We start from the raw sequence: 17,382 nt of genomic DNA, 5'->3' as shown, positions 1-17,382 counted from the left end.
CACTGAATTCCATTGTAAGTTCTTTTTGAAGAACCAGAAGTTATATAAAGAATGTGATTTGAAGGTAACTGTGATTTTAAAGTTAAAATCTGGATTTGATGTTATGTTAGCTCATCTGGATGAGAGGAAAGTTCAGGAATAATAATAATAAAAAGCATTAACAGCTCAGATAAATATGGTGGTACATAATTGCCCTGTTGATCATGTGCTGTGATCATAAGGGTGTTCTTGGTCATTCTTGTACCCTGGATGTTTGAGAACCCCATAGAGGAATGACAATTAATAACCCAGCTGACCACTTGACTTTACTAAAACATCAGATGCTATATGGATGAAATTACAAACACAGCACTGAAAAATAGGTCATTCCTGGTGCACTTTTAGGTGGTCTTTCAAAATAATGTGTTTTATTTTATTTTCTCAACATGCATATGGCCTAACTTCCGTTTTAGCTGTGAGAAAACCACAGACACTGTTCGGGGTAGAGTTGGAGTTAGAGAGAGAGAGAGTGTGTGAGAGAATGAGAGTGAGAGAGCGTGAGAGAGAAACAGAGAGAAAGAGAGCGAGAGAGAGAGTTGATTGTGGTGTGAGCTGTGTAGGCCTACTGAGGAGGCGGAACTAGTGTACTAGGCCATCAGAAGTGACTGCTGGTTCCCGATGGCTGCTCCTCCCAGTACCGTAAATTCAAAAACTTTATTCCTTTACCTCACTGTATATTACTGCCATCTCACAGTCTCCTAGACGGTCTGTGGCTGTGAGTTTTTGGTTTCCTTTTCTTTCTTGCTGTTTTAAATTGTTATTTTTTTTAGCGAACTTTTAAAACAGTATCAGGAACTCTGACTGTCTCGAGCTCGAGGCGGTGCGTCCTCACAGAAAGAGTTGTGCTCGCGCGAGGAAACTTTTTAACAGGACATATGAGGCTTCACCGCTCAGCTGGACTCAAACCGGCATCATGACACGGCATTCGTTAAGAATACTCCTCTCTGTGACTCTCATGAGATTGTGTCTTCTTAATCATGTAGGTATCTGTATTTATTTTTTAATAACGTTGGCGATATTTTTCGGGTAAAAGTTTGACCGTGTAGAACGATGGTTCAAGTCTCGAGCTGTGCACCTGTTCCGCCAGGTACAGCGCTAAATGAGTCTCGAGCTCCATCAGTGTTTATGGAAACCTTAAAGTTTCCAGACTTGTAAAAGTACTTGGGAAAGTATGCGCATTGCTATTTTTAAAGCACTAGTCTTTGATATTAAGGCTTTAAAACCACCAAATGTACATATTTTGTTCCTTTACTATGTATCTTTTGCATGTTGTCGTGCACATTTTCCCTTTTCTTGATACATTAAATGACGTTATAAAATGACAGACATCTGAATGGAAAGTGTGGTTTTAAAATAAACTTTTAAAAAAGGTCTGGATATGTTCACAATGAAAAGGCAAGGTCTATATCATGTACGACATAACAACATCTTGTAGCACATCATCTGGATGCATACATCAAAACCCTTATTGGATGGAACCAGAAGACAGTGTACGTAAAGTTCACAGAAGAGATATATTACCAGCATGTTAAAGATGTATGCTAGCCATTACCAAAAGACATTTTTCCAAATTCAGTATCCAACCCAAGGCTAAGACTGAAACTAAAGATGTCCTACCCCATACAGTGATAGGCTAAGCTAAAACGAGCTGTATAAAAGTGCTAGAGTGGATTATGTATTAGTATTGTTTATTATGTTGAACAGAAACATACACAATACATACTAAATCATAATAAACCAAAGAACTCATAGTGGTGTTAAAAGACAGTTTTCGTGTGAAGTAACCCAAATTCTGCAGTGCGCGTAAATGCAGCAGCTTCAGAAACCTAACTTATTAGCTTCTCTCCTAGCTGTAAGTTGATGACTCTAAAAGTTTTTTGGTCTTTGCTATGTATAGAACTTGTAAAACGCTGGGTTCGAGGCTTGTAAAGTGTTATGTGAAGTGGTCATGTCATTATAGGCCGCTGCTGAAGGTTACATAAATGCACTTCGAAATAAGGGAACTGAAACATTTTAATTCAGCGGTTGTGTTCCGATCCCTGACTTTGCAAACGACTGTATGATCATTTCACAGTAACACCAAATTGTTTTATAGAGGCCTTCCTGTTAAATGGTTGTTTTTAACCTAAATGTCTCTTTTGGTTGTTTAGACTCAGGCACTGAAGGGAATAGAGTTTGATAGAAAGTATTTTTTCTTAGGAAGAGCACACATAAAACTGTTTCCTATGGACAACAGGAAATGCTTTGAGATAAAAATAACTCGATCTTAAAGAAGCTAAAATTGTGATAAGATAAAATTGTTGATTGTATCGGGAACGTGTCTAACCGTTTTGTGGATCTGTGTGCAGATGATTGGTGTATGCTAGCAGTATTGTTTTGCAGGCCTGCTCAAAGTAAACCTTGAGTAATCATTGGATAACTTTATTCCAAAATTGTCAGCTAAAAGGATTTCATGTCATGTACTGTAGTTACTCTGAACAAGAATGTAATAAGAATGTTACTGAAGGAGAAGTTGGGAATAGGTCTCTCTCCTGACATTCATCATCAGAGCATTGATCTAACTAAGATACAGAAATTATATAGAACTGCACATATGTTTCTTTGCATTTTCTGTAAAATAGCAGTGGTCATACTTATGTCAAAAGTATGTATGTAAAGCAACGTAGTAAGTAGTACAAAGCAGTGGTAGCTTCAGCTATGGGTTCTGGGCTAGTGATCAGAACAGTTCAAATGTCAGGACGCTTAACTCTCATGCCTTCTTTTATTTTAGATAAAGGTGTCTTCTGAACGAAACATGTATTCTTGACTGAAGAGGTACACCTCAGCACTATTTTAAATTACAGGATGTCATTGCCTAAGGTTGAGGTTGCATTGCTTAATAGCAGTATTCAGGAAGAACAAACAGCAAAACTGTGACAATTCAGGAGAAAGAAGTGCCCTTCAGTGCACCTCTCTGAACAGGTGATTTGGGGTCACAGGGGTGTGTGATAAAATCTCAAGTCTCCTGCTTGATTGTTTGACATTTTGCTGGATAGAGACGCATGCACTGAGACTTGTAACCTAATAAATTTTTTATGTCAAAGTGTAAAAAGGCATTTGTGGGTGTAGTAAGTGGAAGTCTGCAAAACCTGTTGCCTTTGTTGGACTTTAATGGGTGACAGCTGAAGGGTGACAAATATCATTATGCTTTGTTTAATTGCTCTGTGAATATTCACTGAATTTGAACTCTGTTTTAATTGTAAACTATATATAATGAAAACACTTTTATTAATATAGCAAATGTAATATTGCTATTCCTTCCGCTGCAGGAAAATCATAATGTGGTATGTTGATTAATTTACATTTATGTTTATATTTTACATTAATTTACATGAGACAGTTCTCTGACTTTGGATATTGACCTGTCATCCTCATGAGGTCAAAGCAGATAACTTGAAAAAATGCTTCAAAGCAATATTTTGATGTAAAATGCCTCACATACACTAACTCTTATTTTTGCTAGAAAAATCAGATATACCCTCATAATTCCAAGCTCTCGCTTCACATTTACTTGGCAGACTTGCTATTTTGTTGGCTTGCTTGTCTACTTGGAATGCAAGTGCAAATCATCTTCAATCTTAAGAAGATACTGACAAGGCAATATTAGGAACAGGAGTGAGTACTGATACATCAGTAAACATGTAAGAAATAACTAATACAATAAGGTGTTTAAAAAGGATTACGTGCTTACTGGAACTGAGTGAATGACAGAATGAACAATACACTCTTACTGCTATTTCTAATTTAATAAAGTGTCAGTTCAGGTGCTAATTCAAAAGAAGGGGTCTAAAGTCTGTCTGGTGTGACCCGGCCTTCTGGATCAGATGCTAGGACTTAATAGCACATGCAGGAAGACCAGTCAGGGCCTAATTTCAGTTGTTAAGTCTTAATGCATTGTGAGTTTGATCTGTTACTGAAGGATGAAGTCAAAGCAGTCTTTCCATTTCCATATTGACATTTCCCTGGCCATAACAGTTACTCTGTAACCCATAATGTGGGCATTTGAAGCGTCAGTCAGAATGCTGCACTGCTTTGCATAATACCCTGTGAAAGGTTGTTTTACATGGAATCCGATGACAGTAATATAGGCAAATGAGTGCTTATGCTTATAGTTATCTTTAAATCAATGTGCATTCTCAGAAATGCATCAGGAGTAGATAGAGTCTTTGTATTATTATTTTTCATTGAAGCATACTGTAGTTACATTCACGGCTGGAGTCAGGGAACAGTCAGACAAGGTTATCACCGGCATATCAATAATCAGGGTCCAGATAGGAAAGAACAAGGAAATAAAGTACTAAATACCAGAGCTCAGCAATGCAGATTTACATATGCATGACGTCTCAAGGAACAGAGCAGAAGCATGAAGCGTAAAAAGGAGAGGTGAAACAAGGAACAGGCAAGGCTAACTTCAGATATGATTGTACAAGGCACAAAAGCAAGAAAAAAAAAGTCAAAAGATCAAGAAAAAAAATGTAACAGTTTAGACTTGATTTGGAATGTTTTTATTATGAATTATTATGAAGCTACACTTTTTCTCATTTGCATGATTATCTGATAGTATATCATTCCCACAGGGTTGTACCGACGAGTTTTCCACTTGTAACATGGAAATTTTCCCATTGGTAGAACAGCTGATGTGGTTAAAATGATGTGTTGCGCTTCCATTACAGATCATTATTGTTTTTAATGGATACAAGTTTGTTGCTTCTTGTTGATTCTTTGGGATTTGTATTAAAGGAAGTTTTTCACCCACAGTGCTGTGTTTTCAGTGCCAACACATTTCAGGTAGCTGGTTGAAACTTAGGACTCATTTCACTATTCACCTAATGTCTAATGTCTGGAAAATCAGTAACAATGCTGTTTACCGTAATTTGAGGAAGCTTATGAGTCGGGCCTCTTTATTTACATCTCTGTATGTGAATCCGACCATAGCTATTTTTATCCTATTTGCATATGCAAAAACATTTATGGCTATAGTAGTGCTTGTAGTGCTTAGTCTCTTTCTTTACTTACAGTTCCTGTATGTCTTATACATCTCCATGGGTTTGAGACCAAATCAGAATGACATTTTCACAGCTTTTGACAGCTGTCACACAATGCATGTCGTTATTTTAAAGGCAATACCATGATTTAAAAAATAAAAATAAAAAAAACTTTTAGATTAAAGAATCTGAATTCAAATTAATCTGATACATGTATTAGAAGCGACATTGCTTGGACAGAAAAGATAACGAGCAAAGAAAAATGCAAGAAAATCTTGCGAATCAGGAGTGACAAGTCTTGTGGTACAATGGTAGCAGATAGCATTTAATCCCTCATTGTCTGGGGCCCCAAAAATGTTCTTCTGAAAACATGTGAGCAGAGGACCATTGCAATATCTGTTAGAAGTTAAGTTCATTGATATAAAGAGGTTTTGGAGTTGTTTATACCCCAAACTTGATGGCTTTATACATCAATATACATAGTGACAAACAGCTCCAGAATGATCAGTGCTCTTTCATAAAGTTGATCAAAAAAGGATTATTAAAATTATGGTTAATTAGACAATTGCACACTGAAAGGATAAAATAAATATATCCTTTAATTAAAGTAAGTTTATTCTAAGAAAAGAAAATATAAAAAATATATGTTTTTCACAAATCCACATGTAACAGTTATTGGAATCCTTAGGAATTATAATGAACAAAATATGACTGAAGCATGTTTCCAGTTTTACTTGACACTTGTAGGTTCACCTGAGTGTCTCAAAAGTGGTCATCCATGGCTTCCTGTTTCACTGGAGTATAAATATAAGGTGAAGCAGTTAGTCCCTTTATCATCCGAAGAATAAATAAATGTAATATGGCAAAAGTATGACCTTCATAAACCAGGCAATGCCAAAAAATTAACTACTCATCTGAAAAATCTCACACCCACTGTTAGGACTTAAAATGTGCCTATAAGAGGATGTAAGTGTATTTTGCCCCACACACCATGATGAGAATGGTTAGAGAAAGAATGGTTAGAAAGGTGAAAATTACTCCAAGGATCACAGTTGGAGATTTGCAGAATATGGTAACATTTTGGGGTCACTACAGTAAGTCTCCAAATCTACAATTAGACAGCATAAACCCCATGCCAACAAACTTTCTGGAAGGTATGCGCATTTTCTTTCATCTAATCACAAGTGTTCCTGGAGTTTGCTGGACACTTCTGGAGTTTTGTAGTCAGATGAAACAAAAATTGAGTTTTTGACAACTTAGACTCAAGGTGGGTTTGGCATAAAAAAAGAAGGAAGGTTATACAACAAAGAATCTAATCCCCAGTGTTAAATTTGGTAGAGTATCTGTGAGGAACCTTGTTACGAATAACGGGCTGAAAGGCTGAGGTCATAGAAGAAGACATAGTTCCATGGAAGATCTGGAGAGATTCTGTATTGAGGAGTGATCTCAGATTGCTTGGTTTATTTTCCCTGATCTCATCATGTATTATATGACCAGACGCAATAGTTTTATTTTAGCAGACACAGGTTATCTAAAGTACTAAATACAGGCATGCCAATAATTGTGACATGTTTTGTTAAAATATACACTATTTAATTCATTTTAATTAAATTTAATTTTAACAGCTAGGTTTAATTTCTTCTTAAATGGAACAATAGATAATGTTACAAATGCACATTGAGATTATAGGGCTGCTAAGCCTTTATTGGGTGCTAGCTAAATGAAAGTTACAAAATGGAGCATCTGGGTATAGTTCAGGTACAGTTAATAATGTTATTCTAAGTACATTTATTAAACTGAATAAAAGTAATACAATTTTATAAATGTTCTGTGCTAGTTATAACTAGCTAGTATTATATAAGCCTAAAAAGACACGACAAAAACCGTTTTTTCTCCGTAGGAGATGAAACATTATATCGCAAAACGGTGTCACTGTAATCAAAAAAGGTTGCTAAAGTTACCACTCAAGCAAGAATTACAACAGCATATTTCTCTACATATGAAGCATTGGTGTACAAATGCCAGTCCGAGAAGACAGGTCCAGAATTCATCTAGCACTGTGTGTGTGCACTATATATACTGTACACTATATGGCCAAACGTTTGTGGACACCTGACTGTCACACCCATACAGTATGTGCTTGTTGAACATTCCAGATTTAGGTATGCATACGTATGCAAGGCATTGTGAATATGTTTTAGGTTTGGACTGGCTAAACAATGGTAACGAAAATGATATCAGTGTAAGTTTTCATTTATATTTGAGCCACCACTGTATTGAATGGTATACAGGTTTGACAGGTTCAGTATGTGCACTACTGGGAGTACTGCATGCTACTGAGAGACAAAAGCAGAGGAGTACATTCCTCCAGGAAGCTATTTGATTATCCATAAACAAAGTGGAGTAGAATGGCATGCCTTTGTTTTACCTGTATTGACTTCTTCCAGGAAGTTACACAGTAATGGGTGGTTTTGGGAATACTGTATGTGTCAGAGTCCTTGGTTGGAACCTGTTCCCTGTTTAGAATGTTTAACTTTGTGGAGATTAAAGACAGTTTAGCCATTGTTGACTAATTTTTAAGGAACTATATGATGTTCCCTCTCTCATCTTTCTGGTTGAGAATATTTGGCCAGACCACACAAAAATGCAGTGTGAGATTTACAGATGCATTTGTGTAGGCCAAACCATTCTGCTGTGGATTGAATGGTGAGACAGATTGGGAATGTGACTGTATTAATTACATCCACTTTACTAACAATTTAGTACCTTCCAAATTACTATTATTATTATTCCATCCATCCATCCATTTTCTGTACCGCTTATCCTTACTGGGTCGCAGGGAACCTGAGCCTATCCCAGGGAGCATAGGGCACAAGGCAGGGGACACCCTGGACGGGGTTATTATTATTATTATTAGTAGTAGTAGTAAAATGGCACTGTGTTACAGGTTAGTATTGCCACTTCTCAGCTCAAGGGTCAAAAGAGGAATCAACTATTATTATTTGCCACATTTAGGTTAAATTTGAACTGAAGGGTTCTTTGGTTGTCCCCCAGGGTAATCCCTAAATATTTTGTGTTTTTCTTAAAGAACCCTAAAGAACTGTTTCCATGTCAAAGAAGGCACAAAGAACACGTATCTATTTAAATAAGCCCTGAGGAACCTTTAAATGGAGTGTTGGCATAGGAATTAGTTAGCAGGTGCAAATCACCGTCATTCTACACATTTAGGCAGTTATTTTCTCATCTGACAGGACCAGCATTTGCAAAACAATGTAAGCGTTTACAACCTTGGTCAAGCAAATTTTAATATATGCTAGGATTCCATTTATGGTTATTATTTGTCCTTGTTGTGCATACCAAAATCCAATGATTGACAGATTTAATGATAAATAAGGAAATTGGCTTGAAACACAGTCAGAGTAATTTGCATTGATGCACACAAGTGACCACATGCCAAGAATTGAGGAAGTGGTTGTTCACTCACCTGGGTAATGTGTTATGCATTAACCATCCCAAATACAAAATCCTTCCCTTTTTTGTTATAACAGGTTAGAGGCAATATGGCAAAAAGTTCATACCAAGAAAGTAGTTTCACAATACACTAGTATTAATTTATATATAAAATGAATAACACAAGTGCTATTGGGATGAGCTGAAATGCTTGGGATGCTGTATACTTTTAATGTAACACCATGTTTTAACAAATATAAGTAGGGCTAACTTTTTTTTTGAAAAACAATGGTTTTAAAACTATTAGCAGTCTTAAGAGAATAACAGCACTGAGCCTCTGCCTTTACTGACATTACTAAGTTGATTAGTAATGTCAGTAGGTGGGGGTGTGTAAATAGAAGAGGAGGTTTGATCCTTCTTTGTGTAATAAATAGTCAATTAATTGCATGTAATTCATGTTCAACTACATATTTGTAATTTTGAAATTATACTGCTCTGGTGAAATGCAAAACAGTGTCTGTCTGAGCAATTAGATCCAGACCGCCAGCTATTTTTTAACCCGGCCCTCAATGTCAATTATACAGTAGACAATAGGCACATTTTTCTGATATTTTACTATTCCTACTATTAGATGGCACATGAATACAATACCAAGTGTATTGTCTGTAACATCACTGACAATGTACTATATGCGTAATCTCTAAGTAAAGTGTTTTAGTGTTCAAATAATATAATCTTTGTTGGTATTTTCCCCCTAACCATGCAAACTGTGCTAGCTAATCTGTCACGCAATCTGTCAGGCTAATAAAACTTCAAAAGGCCACATCGGGTTCCATTCCCATCGGCCAAGAACAGGACTCTGAGCCTACACTTGGTATAGGCTCACCCAAACTGGACAGTTGAAGGTTGGATAAACATACTGTAGCTGAACTCTCCAGTTTTAGTGAGACTGTGCCCACTGTAGCCTCAGATTCCTGTTTTTGGCTGACAGGAGTGGAACCTGAAGTGCCTTTCTGGTGTTGGAGCCCATTTATCTCAAGGTTTGCCATGTTGTGCCATACTGAGATGCTTTTCTGCTCATAATTTTTTACTGAAGCCTGTCAGCTGGAATCAGTCTGACCATTCTTCTCTGACCTATCTCATCAAAAAGATTTACTGGATGTTTTTCCACACTATTCTGTGTACTGTAAACTCAAGAGACTGTTATGTGTGCAAAATGTGTTACGTAACTGCTGATCACTTAGAGATGCAGAGATCACATGTATGCCTCATTCTGATGTTTGATGTAAACTGAAGCTCTTGACCTGTATCTGATTTTATGCACTGTGCTGCTGCCACATGATTGGCTCATTGGTTAATTGGATGAATGAGCAGGTTACAGGTGTTCCTATTAAAGTAGACAGTGAGTGTCCCAAGCAAGAACATTTCACAGTGTTAATTTAGCATACAGTTAATTAACAGCTAATTGTAATTTTAACAGCTAGTTTTAATTTCTTCTTAAATGGAACAATAGATAATTTTACAAATGTACATTCCCATTATGGGACTCCTAAGCCTTTCTATTCATTATTGTGTGCTAGCTAAATGAAAGTTACAAAATGGAGCATTTGGGTACGGTTCTGTTACAGTTAATAATGTTTCTCTAGTAACCACATTTATTATGCGGAATACAGTTAATAAAATTGTATAAATGTGCTGTGCTAGTTATAACTAGCTAGTATTATATAAGCATAAAAAGACAGTAGAAAAAAATCTTTTCCTAGAAGATGAAATGATATATCGCAAAACAGTGTCACTGTAATCAAAAGGTTGCTAAAGTTACCACTCAAGCAAGAAGTACGGCAGTATTTTTCTCCACATATGAAGCATTAGTGCACATATGTCGATCCGAGAACACAGGTCCAGAATTCATCTAGCATTTCATGTGTGCTTTCTTGCCTCAGTGTGCAACATGTCTTAAATAATTCTAAAGATAAACAAAGATGTTTCACTTTTGTGCAAATGACCACTTATGAAATTTTTGTCCATTGTCTATTTTATGTCTATTTTGACATTTTTATTTGTTAAAGAAATGTACATTTATCATATATTTTGAGCAGACCATCGAATTATTATTTTGTTATTGTTTAGTTTTTATCATGGAACAAACATTTTTCATCAACAAAATGAACACTGTAATTTTAAGCCTTGTGAGCTGATAAAAATCTAATAAATAGCTAACTCAAGCGAAGTACTGTGAGAACCAGTCCAGGGAACTAAACATAGGCCTACATAAAACAACACAGACATAGCATCATCAAAACAGAAAATCCAGTATATCTAGTATAGACTGAAATGCGATATCCCTCTAGCATGCCCTTCCTTGACTGCCTTTTAATACATGGCATTCTTTGGTAGAAACTGGAGGGTAATTTTTAACTTATAACCCTACATGGTTACTACATGTTATTAAAGAAATGTAAGATACACTCTGGACACTGATTGAAGTTCAATCTGTGTAGTTTGACAACATAGCGGTCACCCATGAGATTTTATTATCCATCTATCCATACATCCATCTATCCATTCATCCATTCATCCACCCATGTAATGTGTATGGATTTTATTTTTACAGCCAGTGCTGAAATTTGAGCCTCAGTAGAAAACTGTAAGCATTGTGTGCCCTTCTGCTGTCCCATCTCTTTCTCATAAGTTATAATTCTCAGAGAGGAAGGGTTTTTTAAAGCATATGAGATTAATCTTGTGTTTAATATTAAGTCTATAAGCAGAGAATGTTGTAACAATTGTAGGCATATGCCGTAGTCTTTATGAAAATGCTATATATAGACCAACATTATATGTGGTGAGTTCTGTGACCTTTATAAAGAATAGAGTACTGAGTTCGAGACAGGGCAGAGTAGTGGAAAAGGGTCAGGAGGGTTGGCAGCAATGCAAGGCTCTTTGAGAACAGTCGTTGTGGAAGTGGCAAGTGTGGTATTAATATGGTGCTCTTCCTGCTCTGTGTAGGCCAAGGCGACGCTACACATCCATTGTGTAGAGTCTGGACTCAATCTAATATTCAGTAAAAAAATCTTTAGTCTGATTGTTCTAATTTAAAAAAAAAAAAAAAAAAAAGACTAACCGAAGTGAGTGTGATAGTGGAATTTGTTTAATATTTACCAGTCTAGTAAATAGACCACTCATTGAGTGACTGTTGGCATGTTTGTAAAATGCCTTTCTATTCAATTTCCCATTAATGATTAAGGCCAAATAATAGGTGTCTGTTGTTTCTAACAATTAAGCTGTTATATGTTAGCATTAAAGATTCATCATGATTTTATTATATTATTTCTTAAACTTTTTATGTAGTTAGTTGTGGGTAACTGAACAGTGCCTCGTAGCAACTAAATTGGACCTGTTTTCTTAAACAGGATATTAAAAGAATTATGATTTTGGAATACTATGGTATCTTGGTAAGTTTAGTCGGTATTCATTTATTTTGCTATTTTGTTTGATTACAGTAATGATGTGATGTAAACTATATCAAATAAATTCTTTATGACTTCCAAAGCATCAACTGATATGGATTTAAACACGACTTAAATTTGGAAGCTGAATCTTTCTGTTAGACATGCTTGATAAAAAACAGAAAAGACAGAAAAGTCTTTGGATTATTCAGTCTCAAGTGGTCCAGTGCTGGTTGCTCAACCATTTTTAACTTTCCTAATTTTTTGGAGTGATTACCTCTATGTATTGTAATTGCAAAACCACTAAGGTCCCCCCCCACCCTTTTTTCTTTTAGTTGGTTTAACTACAACATCTTTGTGTAATTGCACACAACAAATTGTGGTTATACAGCTGTTTATGGAAACCTCAATATCTCGACTCAGGATGGTCCTAGCTCCTTGGAACAAAAACTGATCTCTAGAGCACATTACACGGTACACAAGGTATAGACATTTGCAAGGTGCATATATAAACATTTTGCACATTCGTGTTCTTTAGACTTAGAACTTAAGTTCAAATGTAATGCTCAAGATTGCTCACAGTTCCACTTTTATGGTCAGTTTAATGACAGTATAATGGGAAGGGTTCGAGTCTCAGTCTTAATATTTTCAGGGGGTACCTAGGTAAGTATAGTGTGCATGCAGAACATTTAAGATTTGAGACTTTTTTATGAGGGCGAAAAAATTTTGACCGAAATAAGTCCTCTATAATAGCATTCTTTTGTAAAAATGGTGAGTTTGAGATCAGAGGTAGGACAGTGGACCTCGAGGGTCAGATTTGAAGAACCAGTCTGATCTATCATGTTGGTACAGGCTTACAGTTGGTGTGTGTGAATAGATTTTATCCAAATATGGAAGTACAGTGTTCAGTTAGGTGTTTTACAAATGAATAGTGTCATAAACAGAGCTATGGTGTTGTTTCTCCTGTGATAAAATCAGTAACTTCTGCGCTGTAGTCACTTACTTATGTAAATAAAATAAAATAAAAAACTGGTGGTTTTGTAATGCCAATACATCAAGGTAATCACTCCAAAAAAATCTGGAACATTTTAAAATGGTCAAGCAACCAACTTTGCAGTTATTTGAGATGGAGTGACCCCTTTAGAAACACTTTGTTGTGATCACACAGATTTTTCTCTTTTTCTTTTGCCCTGTCATTATTTTTGTCATTTCTGCCCCATAACAAAAAAAGTCATGCTTGTGTGAGACACACTGCAGGACCATGATGTTGGCTTTAGTGTTGTTTAAAACACCTTGTTGCTTTCAACCAACCCATCCACTATGACTGGTCCTTGCTAAAAAAACATACAAGTTGTGGTTAAGAGATCACTGCTAAATCCACTTCAATATTGGCGTCACCAAATATACATTAAGGTTGCTCATGGGCATCCTTTTGAAGTTTAATTTAGATTGATTGGTTGGAATTTTTTTATTACAGAATTGTAGGTTAGGTTTTAAGGCTCTTGTTGCAAGAGTAATTTGGTTAGTGCAGAGGGTTTGCTATTTTGATTGGGTGCAAACCTAGTTTTTTTGTTTGCACCCTGTTGGTATTTTTGAGGTCACAAATAAATGTGCTGTGGTGAAGCAGGTGGAATCGCAGAAAAGCATATGGCATTCAAATTTGGCCAGTGCAGTCTGAGTTTCAAAGTTATTTTGGTCCACTTGTGGGCCTCCCACAAACCCCTCTAGAGCAGATGGAGATCTAGAATCCCTTTTCTTACACCCTGGTTTTGATTATCTAGATAAAGATATGGGGCTTTAGTTCTCCTGTAATGCGGCAATTTGTTTAAAAAAAAATCAGACATTGCAAAGATAGAGCTTTGAAGATAAACTCATCTTTCAAATCGATAAAGAGGTGATTGCTTGTAATTTGATCAGACGTAATCAGCACATATGCAGTTCCACTGTTAAAACCACAAAGTGAAAATGTGTTGTTTGTCATGTTTTGGAAACAAAATATTGTATCTAGCTTAAAATCTGTTTTTTGTAAGTCTAGACTGCACAATGTAGTCTATTACATCACTGCTAAGAAATCAACATAAAATATAGTGACAGATTTGTTGTACATTATGTACAACTGGTTATTTCAACTGAGTCTTTACATTAAATGTATAAATGATATCTTAATCGTAAGTGCTTACAAAAACATCATTGTGCTGTACTGCACAGACTTGGTTCTTGATTTGATTGCAGCTGTTTGTCTAACCACACCTCTTAATAATTTATTCATTCAAAACCATCCCTTTTGTTCCATTTGTGCTGCGCTGCATCAAATTTCTTATGAAATACCAAAATGATAAAACACTTTAAGTTTGCTTAAACTTGTGTGCCACAATCATAAAAGATAGAGATGTAAATGTTGACTGTTACTGTTACTAGGTGTTAAGGCTTTTCTCAGATGTTTTTTACTCATTGACCTTGGACTGATGGACACATTTTCAGCCTGATGGTTTAGTATTCTATTCATTCAGTGTTTCAGTGGATGGTGGGAATCAAATAGCAAATACTGACCTGTATGAGTTAGTTTCCCATAATCAGTAGTGCATTAATTTCTATACTCCTGCTGCATACTACAGTCCAAAACTAATGTGAGATGAAGCAATTTATATAATGTTAAACTGCGAAATTCAGGCCTCTGGGTAACATCCTGCAGTTTACATGTTGCGTTCTTATTTAAATGTCGAAATATTAAGTTCAGTCCAATTTAGTAAAGCTTAGTGCCTTTTGATTACACCCATTGGTGTTGTGAATCATTATGCTGACCTTTTGTTTTTCTTTGCCTCATCTCTCTTTCAGAGCATACTTCCAGCACAAGGGGAAGGTATAGGTAAGTAATTGCATAACCTTTTATTTCCTTCATATAAAATTGGATTTTTGATAAAAGAGGAGGAAGTTATTTTTTAAAGTTTCCTTTGAAGTCAAGCCAGTTTAACTACAGCTATCAGGCCAGTAAGATCAGTTTTGCAGTGTGAGACAGAAAGCTGTAGTCATCATCCAATGGAAAGTCGGCCAGCAAATAAGTGAGATGTATGTATGTCAGACAAACATCGTGGGAGACTATAAAAAAGTATTTTGTGGTGGAGCATCTTTGATCAGAAGGTAACCAAGACATTGATTATTCAGGCATACTTATCCTAAAGGTTTGATTGCAGTATTGTGCCTCTAGGAAAACATGAAGTAGAGGATATGATTAAACACTGTGGAATGTGGAGAAAGCAGATAACATACCTGGAGAGAAAATATTAGTCATGTTTAAAGCATTTTCCTGCTTCTTGATTCTCACGCCAGAGTAGCAGGCTGATGAAGCTCAACAGCGCCATCTACTGTCACAAAGCAATCATACGAGATGACCGTTTTCTAGCATATGCTTGTTCTAGAAAATATTTATTAAGAGCTACTTATTTTGTTTATGGGATTTTACGTATGCATAAAGACTGGTCAATGCAAGAAGATAACTTGTTTTTGTGTCTTTTCAATATTTAAGAATTTGAGTAAATATAGTAAATTGAGTAAATTGAATACATTTAATTTGAGATATAATTGAAGTAAATTGAATTTGAGAAATAAAAATATTTGAGACTGTCTTCAAGACTTCATCACATTCCTCACATGCTAAAAAATTCATATGATATATTGTGGCAAATTCAGCTGGTTGCACTCAATGGGTTGCCATTCAGCTGAAATGCATTATCTCAGTGTCATTGCTCACTCAAATAATTAGACATAACTGGTTGCGATGCACTGACTAATGAAAAATTCATTTTCATCACTAAACAGATAGAAATTTCACAAGATCACATTGTTAAATTCATATGATGCATCATGGTGAAATCAGCTAATTGCATGCAGTAGCTTCATATAAAAGGAGATTTAATAGGATGAACGAATTAATGTTTTACATAAGTTCTAACCCTAAGGCTGCTTAATTGCAAGTTAAATTGAGCACTTTTAAGGTCTAAAATGAAAAATGTAGAATTATATACATTTATAATTATAATTATATACATTATATAATAATGAATATAATTATATGTAATTGTATAATTCTGTTAATAAGAAATAAGTATCAAGTTACTGACATTACGGACACAATATGGCCAAATATTTTGTTTATAAAATAGTTCAGAAAGAAGCCACAGCTAGACAGAGAGTTCTTATTAGTAACGGTTTCAGTGTAACACATTATTGCTAGTTTTGGAATTGTACATAGTGAACACAGACAAGCGGAGTGATGCAGTGAAATGTCTCAGTCCAGTTATAATAAATATCAGCACTCTTGGAACGGGGCTTGTCCGATGAAATTTGTGGAACGAAACTTGCCGCAGTATAAAATACTGTATGTGAATATAAAATACTGTATAATTTTGGACAACTACAACTAATTGTCCAAGTTCTAAAAATGTGAAAATTTCTTTCTGTATTTCTCTATATTTCGGTATGTCTGTGTGCATGTAGGCCCATGCACTGTTCAGACACATTCATATTGTTCAGACAATGTTTGTTATTAAAATTATAGACATGAATAATTGACACATTTGTGTGTGTGTGTGTGTGTGTGTCTGTGTGGTTCACTGTGCCAGGTGCTGTTGCCAGCCTCACTGTCTCTAACAAAACCACATCATCTGTGTCTCTAACCTGGAATGAGCCACCTGGGAACAGGTCGTACTTTACAGTAAATTGGACTGGTGGCAGTGTGAATAACAGAAGTAACACTTCAAACATGTCTTACACTGTCACTGGTCTGACTGCTGGAGTGAACTACACATTCACTGTTACTGCAGTTGCTGCAGATGGAACTACAGGAACACCAACTCAAATCTCAGCATTCACAAGTAAGACTTGTACATGCAGATAATGTTATTCTGTAACACATTTAATAATTGAAATGATTTCTCTGCATATTGTATATTTTTGGAATCTACTGTATGTGAGCGTTGGTGTCTCCTAGCTGGTGCTGATTTGAACACTAGTTAAAATAGAAGCTTGTTTGAAGCTAAAAGATGCTTTGTGTAACTTTCTGTGTGAATTGGTGTTCAGTAACTATGACTGAATTGTTTGTTCTTGTACAGAGAAAATAACAAAGTCTGTTGTATTTAGTTTGTATTTGTGCAAAAAAGCCTATTAATATTGAAGTGGAGTGACAAAAATAGTGAATATCCATGAATCTGGGTTGTAAGAAATTGGAGAAGAAATCTAAGGCTGTGTGTCAGACATCCAACTGTGTCAGCAAATTTTGCAAGTCACACCCTATGCACAGCATGTTAGTGTATGACCACAAAAATAGTTTTATATGTGTGTGTGTATATATATATATATATATATATATATATATATATATATATATATATATATATATATTTGCTCGTACACACATACATCATGCA

The 17,382-nt window shown here is 35.7% G+C and overlaps 1 protein-coding gene across 1 annotated transcript; it reads left to right on the top strand.

Moving 5' to 3' along the window:
• The first annotated feature begins 470 nt into the window (after window positions 1-470).
• On the top strand, window positions 471-17,291 carry LOC128617801 (poly(3-hydroxybutyrate) depolymerase-like). Its single transcript, XM_053640940.1, has 3 exons — window positions 471-1,018; window positions 14,795-14,825; window positions 16,579-17,291. Exons 1-3 carry the CDS (start codon window positions 953-955, stop codon window positions 16,851-16,853), a joined length of 372 nt encoding a protein of 123 aa, XP_053496915.1. The 5' UTR covers window positions 471-952; the 3' UTR covers window positions 16,854-17,291.
• The last annotated feature ends 91 nt before the right edge of the window (window positions 17,292-17,382 follow it).

This window comes from Ictalurus furcatus, chromosome 14 (assembly GCF_023375685.1).
Source record: "Ictalurus furcatus strain D&B chromosome 14, Billie_1.0, whole genome shotgun sequence".
Classification (NCBI taxonomy): domain Eukaryota; kingdom Metazoa; phylum Chordata; class Actinopteri; order Siluriformes; family Ictaluridae; genus Ictalurus; species Ictalurus furcatus.
The sequence above is the reverse complement of the archived record's forward strand: the minus strand, read 5'-3'. Positions and strand labels throughout refer to the sequence as shown.